General features: G+C 37.3%; 1 protein-coding gene across 1 annotated transcript in view; it reads left to right on the top strand.

Annotated features, from left to right (window-relative positions):
* The window catches only part of MCU (mitochondrial calcium uniporter), a 212,173-nt gene that overhangs the window by 177,345 nt on the left and 14,186 nt on the right, over window positions 1-20,642 (top strand). Inside the window, exons 3-6 of the mRNA XM_021709540.1 lie at window positions 4,620-4,790; window positions 6,684-6,788; window positions 13,477-13,637; window positions 15,658-15,861. Coding sequence (XP_021565215.1) covers window positions 4,620-4,790; window positions 6,684-6,788; window positions 13,477-13,637; window positions 15,658-15,861 — 641 coding nt within the window. The remainder of the gene's footprint in view (window positions 1-4,619; window positions 4,791-6,683; window positions 6,789-13,476; window positions 13,638-15,657; window positions 15,862-20,642) is intronic.

The following is a 20,642-nucleotide window of genomic DNA, read 5'->3' as shown; positions in this document are numbered from 1 at the left end:
CTGTAATTCCGGCTACTCAGAAGGCTGAGGCGGAAGGATCGCCAGAGCCCAGCAGGTCGAAGCTGCAGTGGCCGGGAGCGACCACTGCACTCCAGTCTGGGCAACAGAGTGAGGCTCCAACTCAAAAAAAAAAAAAACAGAAATATTTACATGATAATAGTTCTGACTTCAAGGAAACAGTGAATTGGTTGCTCAGGATTTTTTTTTTTTTTTTAGAAGAAAAAGAATCCCAGAAATCTGCATAAACATCCCATGAGGCTTTGGCAAAATTTTAAACCACAAGACCAGGCTGGAACAACTTCCTAGAAAATAACAACAGTAACTGTAAAATTAATAATTGTCAGTGCTAATATAGGGCCAGACATTTTATTTCTCTCCAGCCAGAGTAGAGACAATTGAATACATGAACATTGAGTAGAGATTCCCCAAAGAAGCACACCTTAGAAGAGGGGCCAAATTGGTCCTAGAATAAAGGATTCTCAAGATCTGTCCTAAAAGAGTTGTTTTTTTTTTTAGGTCTTGAAGAGATCAAACTAATATGCAAGTAATTTAACTATACAACAATATAAAATGTAAACAATGTAAAATTCATATTGTCTAACCTCCAATCAGAAATTATTAGGCATATGAAGAGGCAGAAAAAGAACTCTCCAAAAATTCATTTTGTCAACATAGAATTTTCTACATAGCGAAAATATCTTTCAAAAATGAAGGTGAAATATAAACCTTTTTCAAGCATGCAAAAGCTGGAAGAATTTATGCCAGCACATTTGTACAAGAAATATGTGAGGAATCTCTTCAGACAGAAGGAAAATGATACCAGATGGAAATTTGGATCTATGCAGAAATGATAAGCATCAGAGGATAAATATGTGTGTAAATATAAAAAAATTCTTCATTTTAAAATTCCTTTAAGATAATCAGTTGTCAAAGCAAAAATAATGTATTGTGTGGTTTGTAAAATATGTAGAAATAAGATGTATGAGAACAGTAGCACAAAGAATATAAGCATTGGGCTGGGTACAGTGGCTCACATCTGTAATCCAAACACTTTGGGAGGTGGAGGCAAGGAGACTGCCTGAGCCCAGGGATTTGAGACTAACTAGCCTGGACAACTTGGTGAGACCTTGTCTCTACAATAAATCAAAAAATGAACCAGGTATGGTAGCTCAGCTGTAGTTCCAGCTACTTGGAAGGCTGAAGTGGAAGGATCACCTGAGGCCAGCAGGTTGAGGCTATGGTAGCCATGATGGTGCCACTGCACTCCAACCTTCCACTCAAAAAAAGAAAAAGAATGTAAACGAGGGGAATGGAAATATATTATAAGTTTATCTAAACTCTACCTAAAGTGATATGATACTATTTTAAGATTGACTATGAAAAGTTAAAAATGTATACTGTAAACAGTACAACAGAATTCAGCAAAGTTAGCCAATTACTAATTGTGGAGCACAATTAGCCAATTACCAGTTTGTTGGAGCACAGCCATGCCTACTTGTTTATATATTGTCTATGGCTGCTTTTGCATTACAGTGGCAGAGTTTGCAGTTGCAACAGAGATTTCAAGATCCACAAAGTTTAATATATATATATTTTTTTATTTTTTATTTTTTGAGTTGGAGTCTCACTCTGTTACCCAGGGTGGAGGGCAGTGGCACACTGACGGCCACCACAGCGATGACCTGCTGGGCTCCAGCAATCCTTCCACCTCAGCCGTCCAAGTAGTCAGAACTATAGGCGCACTCTACCACGCCTGGCCAATTTTTGATTTAGTGTAGAGACAAAGTCTTGCCAAGTTTCCCGATCTGGTCTCAAACCCACGGGCTCAGGCACTCCACTCACCTTGGCCTTCCAAAGTGCTGGGATTATAGACTGAGCCGCCGAACCCGGCCTCTAAGATATTTAATACATACCCTTTACAGAAAAAGATTGCCAACACCTGCTCTAGAGTAATGCTTTAAAAAATAAAACAAGAAGGTGTAATTAATCTAAAAAATGGCAACAATATAGGAAAAGTAGAAGAAAGAACAGTTGGGTCAAATAGTAGCAAGATGGTAGACCATGCTTATAATTACATTAGTGCAAATGATATATACACTTTAACTAGAACTCAGAGATTCTGCAGGAGGGGGGAGGGGAGAGGTAGAATTGGCAGTAACAAGGGTACCTGCGTAATGAACATTTGTATACCTAACCCTGAATTGTACCCCACATCTTTAAAATAAAAAAATTTTAAAAATAAAAAAATAAAAAAGGCAGAGGTTGTGAGATAGATAAAATTGCAAGATCTGGCTGGGCCTGGTGGCTCATACCTGTAATTCCAGTACTTTGGGAGGCTAAGGCAGGAGGATTGCTTGAAGCCAGGAGTTCAAGACCAGCCTGGGCAACATAGTGAGACCCTGCCTCTCCAAAACAAACAAAAGACACACACACACACACACACACACACACACACACACACACAATAATTAGCAGAGAGTGGACCTGCAGTCCTAGGTACTCAGGAGGCTGAGTCAAGAGGATAACTTGAGGTCAGGAGTTCGAGATTGTAGTCACACCACTGTACTCTAAACTGGGTGACAGAGCAAGATCCTGTCTCTGAAATAAAAAATTAGCAAGACCCAACTATATGCTTTCTATAGTAATTATGGTAAACTATAGTATATAATAAACTTTAAATATAGCATGTGTAGGTTAAAAGTAAAAGAATGGGGAAAAGTATACCATGAAATAAATAAATAAATAAACAAGTAAATAAAATGTTAAAATCAGAATTATTTTACATAAGCAACTGACTTTAAAATTTATTTATTTTATTTATACCGTGTAAAACATGTTTGCACAGAGATGTCCATGCAGATAATCATAAAAGTTTTATTTGTAGTAGCCAAAGACTGGAAACAACCCACATGTTCATTAACAGGGTAAACAAATTGTGGTGTGTCTATGCAATGAAATGCTACCCAGCAATACAAATGAATGAGCTACTAATAAACTAATTAATAAATGGATTACTAACAACAACATAGATGAATCTCATAATTATTATACCAAGAGAAAGAAGCCAGATACAAAAGGGTACATACTCTAAGATTTCATTAATATATATCTATAAATATCAAATAAAATGTGTGGTGACAAAAATCAGATTAGTGGTTGCTCAAGAAATAACAGATGGGGCTCAGAGGATTCAGGGGAATCATAGAAATGTTTTTTATCTTGATTCTTGTGTTAAAACTCATCACGTTTTCATTTTAAATGAGTGTATTTTGTTATTTATAAATTTGAATTATTTAAAAAATTCAAACCATGAATGATTTTAGTGTGAAGCTTTTGTATACGCAATAGGCCTTATAAATTACTAGAACAGACTAGAAAATAAGACAACTATGGAAAGTTTGGAGTTTCAAACTTTCAAACAGTAGTCTTACACATTTCCTCTCTGCTCTTTAAGAGGGATATGAATTATTAGAAGCATAATAGAGTATACCTTTTAACTCTTAAAAGAAGCTAATAAAAAAGTATTATCACTTACTTATGTATCAGGCAGTATGCTAAGTGTTTTAAATGGTTTATTTCATTTATTCCTCATAACAGCTCTATGAGTTAGGGATTAAACCCGTTTTATATATGAAAAAAGTAAGGCTCAGAAAAGTTACATAATGTGCCCAAAGTTACAGAGCCAGGATTCAGTCCCAAATTTAACTACAAAACCTATTTCCTTTAGTCAGTACTAGCATCATCTTTAAATGCTTAATTGCTTATGTAATATAATTCTGATTTTAAATTTTATTTATTTAAAAAATATTAAATAAATTTTTTTATTTAAAAATTTCATTTGACAATTATTCTGAAAGAGAATTATTCTAACATTTGTTTTACTAAGGCTCTGTAAATCAAGACTACTGAGGAAAAAGATAAGAAAACTGAACATTCTGTTCCATACTGTTGTAGAAGATCTCTTCAATTGTGTAACTTATAAAAATGTTTTTCTTCATAACATTGTGTTATAAAATCCTAAATAGTTGAGCTTTGGCTACTAGCTAGCTAAGCTCAGAAAGCTGTTCAAGAGAACGTGAAAGGAATCCTTTTTTATTAAATCATAATATGTCCATATTGTATAATAGAATACTTATCAGCTTGGGTATAATAGTGTGCTATATATATGAGTTGGCTTTTCTGGAGTAACAGTCTTTCTTACTAGTGTACTTTAAGAAGATGTTATTCTCCATGGATTCTTGAAAACTCGGATTCTAAGAGCCACCTCCTACAGACTGTGGAGTCTGGCCTACCAATCTATGGCTGCTTAATAAAACCTTGCCACATGGAACTAGGACTTGTAGTCCCCACATTCCTGGAAAAGCTTCTCCTTGACCCACTCAGAATTCCCTATTTTCTCATATCTGAAAAATGAGTTGTGTGATCCATTTGATCTTTTATAAGCCAATTCCCAGAATAACCTTAAACTATAGCTAACTGGCATGTTCTCAAACCCTCTTTGAAAAAATGTTAAGCCACACTGATAATAATAATAGACTCCCATTTAATAATAGCAATAATGTGTCTTTAACTTATAATGAAATCTGATTATCATATGTTTGTGGGTCTTTTTCATTCAGATGTGACAGTGGTTTATCAAAATGGGTTACCTGTGATATCTGTAAGACTGCCATCCCGGCGTGAACGCTGCCAGTTCACACTCAAACCTATCTCTGATTCTGTTGGTGTGTTTTTACGACAACTGCAAGAAGAGGATCGGGGAATTGACAGAGTTGCCATCTATTCACCAGGTATGGTTACCTTCATTATTAATTTCCATTCACCCTTTATTTCACCCCAAACTATTTCTAGACACATGCACACATACACACACACACCATTGCAAAAGAATCCTATGCTGTTAACTTTAGAAAACATTTTTTTGCTTAGTAACTACCAGAAGAGGAAGTGATTTCTCTCTCAGTGGGTCTCAGAATTTAATTGCTCAATATTAGTAAATGTATATGCACAGCATCTCCTTCAAAAGCAATTCACATATACCATAAGCAAAGATGAACAATCAATCACAGTTTATATTATTAAGACCTTTTACCATTACCTTAGGCATAGAATAAATTTTTCCAATAGTTTAACCTTCATCTCTAGAAATAGGAAGTATTAGGGCTTCTTTTTTATTTTTATTTTTGTAGAGATAGTATCTTGCTATGTTGCCTAGGCTGGTCTTGAACTCCTGGTCTCAAGTGATCCTCCTGCATTAGCCTCCCAAAGTGCTGAGATTATAGAGTAAGCTACCACACCCAATTTAGGACTTCTTTTTAGATCTTCTTATTCTTTCACATAAAAATTTACCAAAATAAAGAAAAGAAGTACATGATATGAAAGGTTTAAAATAAGGCACTGACATAACAGCTGTTTAATTAATTAATTAATTGAGTTGGAGTCTCACTCTGTCATCTAGGCTGGAGGGCAGTGACACGCTCCCGACTACCACAGTCTCTACCTGCTGGGCTCAAGCAATCCTTCCACCTCAGTCTTCCAGGTAGCTGGAACTACAGGCATGTGCCATGATGCCTGGCTAATTTTTTGATTTATTGCAGAGATGAGGTCTTGCCAGGTTGCCCAGGCTGTTCTCAAACCCACTGGCTCAGGCAATCGTCTCACCTTGGCCTCCCGGGGTACTGGGATTATAGGCTTGAGCTACTGCGCCCGGCTTAAATTTATTTATTTTTTAAAATACCCTAAGTTTTCCCCCCATTTTTACTTTGAAAGTTTTCAAACCTACAGAAAACTTGAAAGATTAATCTAGTAAATACTCATTTATCCTTCCCCTGGATACACTGATTGTTAACAATTGCCACATTTCTGTGTTCTAAGTATTTTAGGCCAGGCATGATGGCTTATACCTATAATCTCAGCACTTTAGGATGCGGAGGTGAGAGGATTACCTGAGCCTAGGAGTTTGAGACTAGACTGGGCAACTTGGCAAGACCTCATTTCTACAATAAATTTTTAAAAATTAGTCAGACGTGGTAGTGTGTGCCTGTGGTTCTAGCTACTTGGAAGACTGAGGTGGAAGATCACCTGAGCCCAGCAGGTAGAGGTTGCAGCAGACATGAGTGTGCTACTGCCCTCCAGCCTGGGTGACAGAGTGAGACTCCCACTCAAAAGAAAAAAAAGGTATTTTAAATATACTTAATCCCTAATTCATTCTAGCAGTATAATTAGTAGACCAGCTTGGTATATTTTGCTAACCCTAGCATCTGTCCCTTATGAACTATTGGCAGCTAATCAGTGACTCTACTGAAAGGTGCCATATGTCAGAAAATATTATTATTTTTACTCTACCAGCTTCTATCATAAACAAATGTAAGTCTATACAGCTCTCCCAGTGTCCCTAGATTTCCAGCGGAGACCTATAGACCTATAAGCAATAATTGTTTCATTTGTTCATACAGTTCTGCAGGAAAAGCATGTTATTAAATCTTCATAGACTTGAGGCCTGAAAGCAAAGAGCTTTAGACAATCTAAACTTTGTTTAACCTAGAACTGGGAGATGAGGCAAAACGTTAACTGAAATTTTAAAAGGAAGAGGTAATTTTTAAAAACTATTTTGAGGATTGCATTTTCCTGACTATTTTTGAATAGCTATGGACATATGACAAGTTTCATTTAAATTTTCACAGATGGCATTCGAGTTGCTGCTTCAACGGGGATAGACCTCCTCCTCCTTGATGACTTTAAGCTGGTCATTAATGACTTAACATATCATGTACGGCCACCAAAAAGAGGTAAAGAAAAAAGTAGCCTTGATAAGGTCACAGAAATGTGGGAAGAACTTTTGGAAAGAACTTTATTTTTCCCTGGGTAACTTTGAGAAACAGACAGTATTCAAAGAACTGAAAGTTTTACCTACTGATAGACACTATTTCAGTTGAAGAGCTTTTTGAATACTCCGCACTTGACTAGTACTTGACTAAAACCACTTAGATTCTTCTTAGATAACAGAATGTTTTATTATCATTGTCATTCTGCTTCATATATAAATGAGTATTCTATGTAATTTAAGCTCCTTCCCTACATACTGGTCAAAGGTTATTTAATGTTATTAAAATAGCATTAAAAGTTATTTTTATTTTTTTATTTTTTTTGAGTTGGAGTCTCACTCTGTCGCCCAGACTGGAGTGCAGTGGCTGCTCCCGGCCACCACAGCCTCGACCTGCTGGGCTCCGGCGATCCTTCTGCCTCAGCCTTCTGAGTAGCCGGAATTACAGGCATGCGCTACCACGCCCGGCTGATTTTTTGATTTATTGTAGAGATGAGGTCTCGCTGCCCAGGCGGGTCTCGAACCCGCGGGCTCAGGCAATCCATTCACCTCAGCCTCCCAAAGGCGCGGGATTACAGGCTGAGCCACCGAGCCCGGCTAAAAGTTATTTTTATTAAAAGTTAATTTAGATCAGGCGCAGTGACTCAAACCCTAATCCCAGCACTTTGGGAGGCTGAGGCAGAGGATTGCCTAAGCCCGCAGGTTCGAGACCAGCTTGGGCAACATGGTGAGACCTTGTCTCTGCAATAAATTAAAAAATTAGGCCAGGATCAGTGGCTCAGCCTGTAATCCCAGCACTTTGGGAGACCAAGGCGAGTGGATTGCCTGAGACCACGGGTTCAAGACCAACCCAGGCAACTTGGCGAGACCTCGTCTCTACAATAACTAAAAAATTAAGAGGGCATGGTAGTGCCTGCCTGTAGTTCCAGCTACTTGGAAGGCTAAGGTGGAAGGATCACAGGAGCCCAACAGGTTGATATTGGAGTGACCATGGGTGTTCTAGCCTGGGTCACAGAGTGAGACTCCAACTCAAAAAACAAAAAGTTATTTTAATAACATTACAGAGGAAATCTCTTAAAAATAAACTGCAGGTTTACCTGTTCTCTTAAACATTATCATCAGTTTTTTTAGTGGCTCAAGATCAGACCCTAAAAGTCAATTATTGTATAATAATAGTCCCTAGGAACTTCTGGCATATATATATGTTTTTATGTGAAAAAGCAAGGTGTTCACCTTAGGCACAAATTTTAAGAGAGCACCAAGAAACTCAGTAATTAAGATAATATTTTAATGAACTATTTTTAAAAACCAAAGTTAATGGAACAAATCCATGATGGACAAAATATCAAAGTTTAAAATAAAGACAGATTCAGTATTACTAATTTTTCTTATCATCCCAGGCTCAAATATGGCTCTGCACAGTACAATGCTTAATAGCCCTCTAAAAAAACCATTTTGAGTTGTGTCTTTTTTGGTCACATTTCTCTTTGCCCTTGATATTCATTGTAACTCACTGCTGTGGTTAATGCCCCTTCCACCACCAGCATTCCCTCCACCAACCTCCAAGGACATCCCTTCTTTCAATCCTGCTTTTAAGAATTGGGTCTAACAGAGAGGAAATTCTAAGTAAAGGCCTGTGTATTTAATGCCTCCATAATCGGTCCACATCTACCTTTTTAAGTTTTCTCTTTCCTCCTACGTACAGCCTACTTTTTCTTCACTATGTATTCCTTTGTGGTTTCCTGCACTATGCCCTGTTCTTTTCCATCTCAGTGTTTGTTCACCTTTCCCCTGCCTAAAATGTTTTTCTCCTTCTTTCTTCCTAAACCCCTAATTCCTCATGTCAAAATCTTCAATGTCAGCTCTTCTGACTCCCAACCAACAAGAAGTGATTAATCTCTTCTCTAAATTCTGCTTATTCCTTTTCTTTGTAAATGCTCTGAGGGAAGACACTGTGATTTTAGATTGACTCATTCTACATCTAAAGAATTAAATGAGTTAAAATTTTGTTCAGAGACCATATTCTCTTCTTTGTTTAAGCTAGTTGAGAGGAAACTAGCTGGGAAAAAGTATAGAAAAGTATCTTCTAAATAGTAAAGATGGCAAAGAAAAAGTTAAGTCATGAATGCATAAAATATATGCAGATAGTAGTCTGTTTTATCTTTTACTAGCATAGACTATATACAAAACTATTAAAGAGTCAGAAATTAGGCCAGCCATGATGTCTCATGCCTGTAATCCCAGCACTTTGGGAGGCCGAGGTGAGAGGACTGCCTGAGCTCACGGGTTCGAGACCAGCCTGGGCAACTTGGTAAGACCTCATCTCTACAATAAATCAAAAAATTAGCTGGGCATGGTGGCGTGTTGTTCCAGCTATTTGCAAGGCTGAGACAGAAGGATCACCTGAGCCCAGCAGATCGAGTCTGCGATGGCCATGAGTATGCCACTGCATTCCAGCCTGGGCAGCATTGAGACTAACAAAAAAAAAGTCAGAAATTATCAAAACTTAAGCCCACACTTAGAGACTGTACATGGTGCCATTTGCAGTCAAGAGAAATGTAAACAAATGTAAAGATGCAGTATTAAATCGTAACTGTATGGAATTAACAGTAGTACATACAATTTTGTAGCCACCTCCTCTTGCTATAACAGTGCACTCAAGTGTTTATGCATATGCACTTAAAACATGGTATGACGCTAATCATCTCCTTGTGGGCAGTTCACTTCTCTAGTAAATTGCGTATGGCAGCAAAAAAAATGAACTTTCATGTTTCTCGCATATTTTTTATTGTATTTAGTGCAGTACCATAAAACTTAATAACACTATGGGACCCATACAAAGTGTCACTAGTAAGGCCGGAGATGCTTTCAAAGAGCACTCAAAGAAAAGTTTACTTTCTTGATATGTACCATAGATTGAGTTCTGCAGCTGTGGTTGCCCACTGTTTTAGACGATTCATCTTGTAAGCAGACAATGTAAACTTCTGGTATCAATAAATACAGTATTATAAATGTATTTTCTCTTCCTTATGTTTTCCGCCTCAGCCTTCCAAGTAGCTGGAACTACAGGCACGTGCTATCATACCCAGCTAATTTTTTCTTTATTGTAGAGATGAGGTCTTGCCAAGTTGCCCAGACTGGTCTCAAACCCTCGGGCTCAGGCAATCCACTCGCCTCGGCCTCCCAAAGTGCTGGGATTACAGGCTGAGCCACCGAGCCGGCCTGTGCATGCTTCAAAGCAACATATTATACGTGACATATAAATAATTGTTATTTGTCAATTTAAGATAATTAATTAAAAGTAAATAAATAGCAACATGTGGCTAGTGGCTACCATATTGGACAGCACAGCCTTAAAAGGCTACATCTGGTTGTGGGCCTGGGCTTGCTGTTAACCAACAGACATGACAATTGAGAAAGAGACATGCCTACAGAGCAGAGGGGAGTGGGCACTGCTGGGCCTCTGCTTCTCTCTCACTGCTAACCACAGCAACCTTCAGAGTACAAAATCTTCTGCTTCACTTCCACTTTCCCAACTCTCACTTGAATTTCTCTTTGGTTAACTCCAACTCAGAACAATGCAGGGAAAGATATTCTGGGAAACATAATTCTAGTTTAACGGATTAACAAGGTATAAAACCACTAGACAAACTGTCGTTCTCATGAATCAGTATATTGGGAAGATCCTAACATATGAGTATGTAAAGAATTCCTCATTATGTTACACAGCTGCTGTACCTGGTATGAATATGGAGTATATCATCATCTGCCTATTTTCTAATTTATTGATGAACTCTTCTGCATTGTTTTCATCCTTGCTATATTACAGCATCAGATAGCTTTGAATGTGTGTCACTTAGAAGCATAGGCATGCGTATGTTAAGAAGAATATCTAGAAGTGCTGTATCAAAGGGTATGTGGATTCAAAATTTAAATTTTAAAGAAAGAAAATAATAAAAATACTGAAAGAATGAAAAGAGAAGTATTATTACAATGTTGGAATGAGAAAGACCTTTCCGACTATAACAAAACCTGAAAGCCCTAAAATAAAATATTGATATAAAAAATAAATATACTACACAGCAGTATATTATAACCCATAATATAAATATTAACTTTTAAATAATTCTAACAGATATACTAATAGAAACTTACTTTTTTTTGTAAAACACATGCCTAGCCTGGTTTCAAATTTTAAAGATCCTCAGATTATGATCATCTATATATATTTGGTCATTTTTAACATGTCCATGCTTCATTAGGAAAGGAGAAGAGAGTTTCTAATTAGTTTGGTTCCTTTCTTACTTCCTTTACTTTCTTGGACTTCTAAGCAAATGCAGTATAATCATGGTACTGAAAGTTGAAATGGAAAAAGAAAGAGCATAGAATAGGAAAGTCATTGGACTACCAGCCAGATCTTTTTCCACTGCTTATTAGCTCTGCAGCTTTGTAAACGTCATTATTAGACCTCATTAGGAAGAGAAACTGTTGCTTATTTTATTTTTCTTCTGTAGTGAGTAGATCAATACCTAGTATGGAAATATTAATCTTACCTCTCTGGGGCTCAAAATTCCTTGTTTATAAATTGTGGGCATGAACCTTACTCGTGCTATTATCTTGAGGATAACATGAGATATGTGAGAGGATTTTGTTAACCATAGATAATTTATGCCTACTTAAGGAATTATCTTTTTGAAAGAGGACTGAGCTTTTAGGAGAAATATTAATATTGGTATAGTAAAAGCATTCTAATGTAGCCCCAGGCCTAGAAGTCAGGAGACATGAACTCTACTCCCTGTTCTGACATTCTGGACAAGTTACTTCAGCCTTCTAGAGTCCAGTTTTCTCTTCTCGTACTATGGAAAATTTAAAGTTGTGTACACATGTGAGCCTTCAACTTTGGTATAAAGAAGATACTGTTGACATAGATGACTTGCTTTTATCTGTTCCCATAAGTTCAGCACACACTTACTGAAACATGCCAGATACGCTGCTACGTGCTCCAGCCTGCTTTACTTTATCAGCTCTTCTCTAATCCAGTTTGCTACCCTTATTTGAATTTCTGCATTAATTGAATTTCTGTGATAACTGTACTAAAAGACACCATTGAAGACTATTTGAAATGTATGGTTAATTCTGACTGTGGCTTATTTTGATTTAAAAGAGGGCTGACTTTATGCCGTACCTAGCAAAATGTCACATTTAAAACTAATAAGATTCTAAAACAAAAGATCACTTGTGCTTTTTTTTATTTGACAACTGAGATCAGCAGAGTTTTTATTAGCGTCTTAAAACAATTTTTAGATTTCTGGAAGTACATTCTACTTACAGTAGAGGATATTGAATCAGAGAATTTAATCTTTCACCTTTTCAGTTGTTCTCATAACTTTATCCCCTTTATCGTATTGAGGCCCATATAGCTATTCTCTATCTTTCCCCAGCTGAGTTGAATAAAGTTGGAATGATGGGGGGAAGATGTGTAGGGGTTAAAATTATTTCAATGATGGCATTTTTATTTATATATTCGTATTTACAAATATGAAATATGGTATATTTTTTCCTTAAGATAGTTACTTAAGGCAAAAAGTTAATTAAAATGGCAGGACCACAGATAAATTCTAGATCAGCATTTTAATGAGTATGATAATTAGATTGATTCTAAACCTCTCTAGTTTTTAACAATTGCTTAAATCTTTTGTCTTTGTCAAATGAAGATGTTTTTTGTTTGTTTTTTTTTTTTTGAGTTGGAGTCTCACTCTTGTCGCCCAGGCTGGAGTGCAATGGCACGTTCAGTCACTGCAGCCTCAACCTGCTGTGCTTAGGCAATCATTCCGCCTCAGCCTTCCAAGTGGCTGGAACTACAGATGCATGTGTGTGTGTGTGTGTGTGTGTGTGTGTGTGTGTGTGTGTGTGTGTGATTTATTGTAGAGACAAGGTCTCACCAATTTTCCCAGTCTGGTCTTGAACCCCCCAGCTCAGGCAGTCCTCTTGCCTCAGCTTCCCAAAGTGCTGGGATTACAGGCTGAGCCACCGTGCCTGACTGAAGATGATTATTATCTGTATTATTTTTCTTAGTGTTTCCCTTAATCTCAGCTTCATCTTAATTAGCATTTTAGACTTCCAAGAATATAATGGTAGACACTGGTTTCAACATTTTTAGTTACCCAAATATGAATTTACTTTCTAGATTTGTGGACAACTTTTTTTAAAAAGAACCATCACTTTCCCTCAATATAACACTAACAATGGGATACCAATAGTGGATGAATCTGCCTCGTTCTTTTTTTTTGAGTTGGAGTGTCTCACTCTGTCGCTGAGGCTGATGTGCAGTGACAAACTCATGGCCACTACAACCTCGACCTTCTGGGCTTACGTGATCCCTCCTCCTCAGTCTTCCAAGTAGCTGGAACTACAGATGCACACCACTGCGCCTGGCTAATTTTTGTGATTTATTGTAGAGATGAGGTCTCACCAAGTTGCCCAGGCTGGTCTCGAACGCCTAGGGAATCCTTTCACCTCAGTCTCCCCCAAAGTACTGGGATTACAGGCTGAGCCACCATGCCAGTCTCGTTCTTATCATTGTCTAACGGTCCCAGGAATAGCAACTCCCCATTTAAGGAATACATTTTAAAAATTATAACCCTTTTTTTCAGACCTCCTAAGCCACGAAAATGCAGCAACACTGAACGATGTAAAGACACTGGTCCAACAGCTTTACACCACACTGTGCATTGAGCAGCATCAGTTAAACAAGGAAAGGGAGCTTATCGAAAGATTAGAAGATCTCAAAGAGCAGCTGGCTCCCCTGGAAAAGGTAAACATTCGAATCTCAGATTTTTCTCTTCACTTGTTTTTTTTCCGCAGCATATATACATTTCTGTTTTTTCTTTGAAGTTGTATGCAGTCATGTCAGCCAAATTAGTCTACTAGTTTATGGGACTGAACCATAAAAAAGTCCCAATCAAAACTTAAGGACTTAAAAAGGAATTGTTTAGAACCTTGATAACAGACTTAGAGCTTTGAGGTCTAAATGTACTGCCCTTAACCAGAATTGCCACCTTAAAAATAAAGATCAAAATAATTGCAGATCAGGAAAGGTTCTTCAGTGTAGTGGATAATTATTTTAACCACATTAAGAGTTAATATTACAGTGGGCTCTCCCTGTCTGTGAGTTCATCATCCACAAATTCAGCCAACCTCAGATGGAAAACGGGGAAAAAAAATAAGAATACAACAATTTTTAAAATCCAAAATTTAAAAATCAATGCAACTATTTACATAGCATTCACATTGTATTAGTAATCTAGATATGATTTAAAATATTTGGGAAGATACACGTAGATTATTTTCAAATATTACATCATTTATTATGGGGAACATCCATAGATTGTAGTATCCATGGGGATCCTGTAACCAATCCCATGAGGGATGATTGTATATGAAATATTATGCAGCCATTAAAAATGAATATGTAGATCTAATATGCTATAGAAAATATTCATGGTATATTACAGAAAGTAAATTATAAAACTGTGCATACTATGACCCAATATTTAAATGTGTTATGCATGAAACTATACATACATATGAACATACAAGGAAAAAATCAGAAGGCACATATTCCAAAATGCTAGCAGAATAGTAGGATTATGATTGGTTTTTTCTTCTTTATACATTTCTGAATGTTTATAATGAACATATATTACCTTTATTTTTTATGATGCTGTAAGTATATTTCCATTTTAGGAAATAAAATTTAAGAATTAAGGAGGGGAACATATAATCTTAATATTGTGTATTTTCTGATTTCTTTCTTTCTGTCTGTCTTTTTTTTTTTTTTGAGTTGCAATCTTACTATGTTGCCCAGGTTGGAGTGCAGTGGCATGCTCACAGCCACCGCAGCCTTGACCTGCTGGGCTCAGGTGATCCTTCCTCCTCAACCTTTCAAGTAGCTGGAATTACACCTGGCTATGATTTCTTAAAAATATCATTATTTATCGAGTTTTTGCTATATGCCATGAATTGTACTAAGTATTTTTTCCTGTATTCTCTTATTTAATACTCAGAAAGTTCTATAATGAAGTTAATGGTCCATGAAGATCAGGACCCAGACTCAGCCATTCTGAATCTAGAGTTTGTATTCTGCCCCTAGCATACCATTTGAATTGAAACTGATAATAGATTAAATCACATATGCAACAGTGAGAGAACACTAGTGTGTTTTCAGATCCTTCTTTCAATAATCTTGTGGTTGAATGAAGAGCTATTGAAACTGAGTTATTGACTGGGTATGGTAGCTTATGCCTGCAATCCAGGGCTTTGGGAGTTCAAAGCAAGAAGATCACTTGAGGCCAGGAATTCGGCAACGTAGCAAGATCCCATCTCTACAAAAAAATTGTTAAAATTAGCCAGGCATGGTGGTGTGCACCTGTAGTCCTAGTTACTCGGGAGATGGAGGCAAGAGGATCACTTGAGGCCAGGAGTTCATAGCTGCAGTGAGCTATGATCATACTACTGTACTACAGCCTGGGTAACAGAGTAAGACCCTGTCTCTAAAAAAAAGAAAGAAACCGAGTCATTTTCTCCCATATTTTCAGCTACTTCTATGGTAAAACATAAAACAGAAATGTCCTAAAAAATAGTTATTTCTATATTTCATTCAGTGAAAACTACAGATACTATTTAGGAAGACAAACTGTATTTACTAGAATTGAGACTAACTTATGCCTTAATTATGAACCCTGTTTCTTTAATGAGCATGGGACAGTTTAAATAAATGTTTTAAATTTGTTTTGTGTCAAAAAGCCTTACTATTGATCATGTTTGTATAATAGGTACGAATTGAGATTAGCAGAAAAGCTGAGAAAAGGACCACTTTGGTGCTATGGGGTGGCCTTGCCTACATGGCCACGCAGTTTGGCATTTTGGCCCGGCTCACCTGGTGGGAATATTCCTGGGACATCATGGAGCCAGTCACCTACTTCATCACTTACGGAAGTGCCATGGCAATGTATGCATATTTTGTAATGACACGCCAGGTAAGAATTCCTCTTCAAGTAACTTTTTATGAGATGATAATAGTTTTGGTAGTTGGAGTGGTACTCTTTTCTCTCACGTTCCTTCTAAGGCCAGTTCTCTTTTAGTACTAATTTATCCTATATAAACACACACACACACACACACACACACACACACATATGTATGTGTGCCAGTTATATATCAGGCTATTCTAGGTGTTAGAGATAGAGCAGTAGATATAAGACATGGCTTCTGCCTTCATGGAGCTCACAAACTACCAAGAGAGCCATATACACCATTAAATTCAGAAAAAAATTACTACAGTAAGGCATAGAATAAGACAGCACAGGAGAAGAGTGGTCAGCTGCAGGATAACTTATTCAGCTATGTTGGCTTGCTTTTTAGGTACTGTGTAAGTAATTTAATAGTTGGATGGGGAAAATCACTTTTTTTTCATTGAGATTTTGGAATGGAGAATTGGTGATAACTAATCAAACTCTTTAAACTCTGAATTACTTCTAAATATGTTGAAAGGATAGGTGTTTTGTTGTTTTGTTTTGTTTTGTTTTTTTACTTTATGGAAGACAGTTGAAAATTAGATACCTAATTACTTTATATTCTTGATCTATTCTTTTTTTTTTTTTTTTTGAGTTGGAGTTTCATCAATATATAGGCCAGGTGCGGTGGCTCAGCCTGTAATCCCAGCACTTTGGGAGGCCGAGGCGAGAGGATTACCTGAGCCCGGGGCTATACGACCAGCCTGGGCAACTTGGTGAGACCTAGTCTCTACAAGAAATAAAAAAAATAAGCTGGGCATGGTAGTGTATGCTTATAGTTCCAGCTACTTGGAAGACTGAGGTGGAAGGATCGCCTGAGCCCAGCAGGTCAAGGCTGTAGTGCCATGAGCATGCCACTGTACTCCAGCCTGGGCAACAGAGTGAGACTCCAACTCAAAAAAAATAAAAATAAAATTAATATATAATAATTGTATGTATTTATGAAGTACATGTGATATTTTGGTATGTGTATACATATATTTACGTATGTAATAAGTACATAGATTTGTAATGATCAAATCAGGGCAATTGGCATATCTATCACCGCAAACATTTATAATTTCTTTGTGTTTTCAACATTCAAAACCCTTACAAATTATTGTTAATTATAGTCACCCTACTGTGCTATTGAACCCTAGAATGTACTTCTCCTAATTAACTATAATTTTATACCCACTAACTAACCTCTTTCTATCCCCTCCCCCCCCTTCCCAGCCTCTGGTAATCACTATTCTACTCTATTCTATGGGATCTACTTTAATGGGATCAACTTTTTAGCTCCCACGTATGAGTGAGAACATGTGGTATTTGTCTTTCTGTATCTGGCTTATTTGACTTAACATAATGTTCTCCAATCCATGTTGCCCCAGATGACAGGATTTCATTTTTTTTATGGCCAATAATATCCCATTGTGCATGTATATCACATTTTCTTTGTCCATCCATCAGTGAACATTTAGGTTGATTCCATATCTTGGCGATTTTGAGTTGTGCTGCAACAAACATGGGAATGCAGATATCTCTTTGACATACTGATTTTTTTTCCTTTGTATATATCCAGTAGTAGAATTGCTAGATCATATAGTATTTTTAGTTTTAGTTTTTTGAGGAATCTCTATACTGTTTTCCATGACAGGGCTGTACTAATTTACTTTCCCAACATTTCTCCACATCCTTTTTATTATAAAAAGCGTGTTATTCCTTTTTATTATAGCCATTTTTGCTGGCATGAGATGATATCTCATTGTGGTTTTGATTTGCACTTGCCTGATGATTAGTGATATTGAGCATACTTTTCATGTACATGTTGGCCATTTTTATGTCTTCTTTTGAGATATGACTGTTCAAGTCATTGTCCCATTTTTTAAATGAGATAATTGGGTTTTTGCTATTAAGTTGTTTGAATTCCTTGTATATCTGAATATGAATCCCATGTTGTATGGATAGTTTGCACATATTTTCTCCCATTCTGTAGGTTAGGTTTCTCTTCATTCTGTTGACTGCTTCCTTTGCTGTACAGGAGCTTTTTAGTTTAATATAATCTCATGTGTCTATTTTTGTTTTTGTTGTCTGGTTTTTGAGGTCTGGTTTTTGAGGTCTTACCCAAAAACTCTTTGCCTAGATCAGTATCCTGAAGTGTTTTTCCTATGTTTTCTTCCAGTAATTTCATAGTTTTGTCTTTAATCGTCTTTTTTTTTTTTAATCGAGGTCTCACTCTGTTGCCTGGGCTGGTGTATAGTGGCATAATCATGGCTTACTGCAGCCTCAACCTTCTGTACTCAGGCCATCTTTCTACCTCAGCCTCCCAAGTAGCTGGGACTACAGGTGCATGCTACCAAGCCTGCCTAATTTTTAAAATTTTTTTGTAGAGACAAGATCTTGCTATGTTGCCCAGGCTAGTCTCAAACTCCTAGGCTCAAGCAATCCTCCCACCTCAACCTTCCAAAATGCTCAGATTACAGGCGTGAGCCACCACACCCAGTTTGAACCTTTTTTTTTTCAGTTGATTTTTGTATATGGTGATGGATAAGGGTCTAGTTCCATTCTTCCTCATATGGATATCCAGTTTCCTTAGCACCTTTTGTTCTTGGTGCCTTTGTCGAAAATCAGTTGGCTGTAAATGCATGCATTTATTTCTGGGTTCTCTGTTCTGTTCCACTGGTCTATATGTCTGTTTTTATGCCAGTACCATGCTGTTTGGGTTACCAGAGCTTTGTAGTATATTTTGAAGTCAAGTAGTGTGATGTCTCCAGCCTTGTTCTTTTTGCTAAGGATTGTTTTGTTATTCAGGGTCTTTGGTGGTTCCATATAAATCTAAGGATTATTTTTTCTGTTTCTGTGAAGGATGTCACTGGTATCTTGATAGGGATTGCATTGAATCTGTAGATTGCTTTGGGTAGCATTGGTCTATTCTTTATCAACTCAAGCTCATTTGTCTAATAGCAGCATCTAGAACTAATTTTTGTTGCCAATGCTGTTTTAAGTATCTGGGAGATCCATAGCATAATTTTGGGAAGTATGAAGGATTTATCATCACATATATATGTGATACCACCATAGATCCTATGCAGCACTCCCTTGAATAGCAAACACTTGAAATACGTGAGACACATGAGAAACCTTTTCTGTTTTCTTAAGTATCAGAAGAAAGCTGAAAATTGCTTCTCATATTTTCAAGTGGCTGCTATTGAACATGGGCATTTTTTTCTGTTTTTAGATCAGGGTCATAGTCTGTTTGTGTGTGGAAAAATGAAAGCACAAGAACATTATTTAACCTTTTTGACCTCCCAAATGTGTCTAGTAGAGAAGACAGTAAAGTGTTTATGTCCTACAGCTGCTTGCCCAGAGATTCCAGCACCTATTTCCATATCTGGCTCATAGTAGTCACTGTGTGAACCAAACTGAGCAGCCTTATAAATCTTATCTAATCATAGCTCTGGACATGGCTTCCATCTGTCTGCCTGTGATCTATCTATCTGTCTCTCTCTCTCTCTCTCTCTCTCTCTCTCTCTCTCGTTGACTAACAGACACTTTTTTTTTTTAATCAATATTTTTTATTATGGTTTTGTGGGGTACAGTTAAGGGTTAGGTGTATAATTACGTTTCATTCAGGCACCCTGTTGATAAGAGGTGTTTTCCCATCCCCACACAGATATTTGCTACTGTTAATCCCATCCCCCCCATAGTTTCCCAGTACCATCAGTCATTTTCTTATAGTATTACATTGGATGCTCAAGGTCCATTATATGAGTAAGAACATGTGATACTCGGATCTTTGTTTCTGTGAGAGGTCACTCAGTATTATAGACTCTAGTTCCATCCAGATTGCTGCGAAATTCATGATTTTGTTCTTTTTTATGGCTGCGTAGTATTCCATCGTGTATATGTACCACATTTTTTTAATCCAGTCCTCTTTTGATGGGCAGCATGGTTGTTTCCAGGTTCTTGCTATTGTGAACAATGCTGCGATAAACATACGTGTGCAGGTATCTTTTTTATAGAGTGATTTGTGTTCTTCAGGGTATATTCCCAGTAGGGGGATTGCGGGGTCATATGGAAGGTCAATTTTTAGAGCTTTTAGGAATCGCCACACTGCTTTCCACAGAGGTTGCACTAGTTTACACTCCCACCAACAGTGTAGAAGTGTTCCCTTTTCACCACACCCTCTCCAGCAGCTGTTATTTTTTGAGTTGTTGATAATTGCCATTCTGACTGGAGTTAGGTGGTATCTCAGTGTGGTTTTGATTTGCATCTCCCTGATGATTAGTGAGGTTGAGCATTTCTTCATGTGTTTGTTGGCTGCTCGAATGTCTTCTTTTGTGAAGTGTCTGTTCATGTCTTTTGCCCATTTTATAATGGGGTTGTTTGTTTTCTTCTTTTCAGTACGCTTCAGTTCCTTGTAGATCCAGGATGTTAAGCCTTTGTCAGACCTAGAGTTGGCAAATACTGTTTCCCAGTCTGTAGGCTGTCTCCCTGCTCTCTTGATGGTTTCTTTGGCTTTGCAGAAGCTTGTCAGTTTAATAAGGTCCCATTTGTCTATCTTCTCTCTTAAGTCCTGTGGGTTTCGGGTTTTGTACAGAAATTGGATGCCAGTTCCGATTTCCATGAGAGTATTTCCTTCCTTTTCTAAGGTTCTTATGGTTTGAGGTTTTACATTTAGGTCTCTGATCCATTTGGAGTTAACCTTTGTGCATGGGGATAGATAGGGGTCCTGTTTCAATCTTCTGCATGTGGTCAGCCAATTC

This window comes from Carlito syrichta, unplaced genomic scaffold (genome assembly GCF_000164805.1).
Source record: "Carlito syrichta isolate Samal-C Ts95f unplaced genomic scaffold, Tarsius_syrichta-2.0.1 Scaffold254036, whole genome shotgun sequence".
NCBI lineage: Eukaryota > Metazoa > Chordata > Mammalia > Primates > Tarsiidae > Carlito > Carlito syrichta.
Note: the sequence above shows the minus strand (reverse complement) of the source record. Positions and strands in the feature narration are given on the sequence as shown.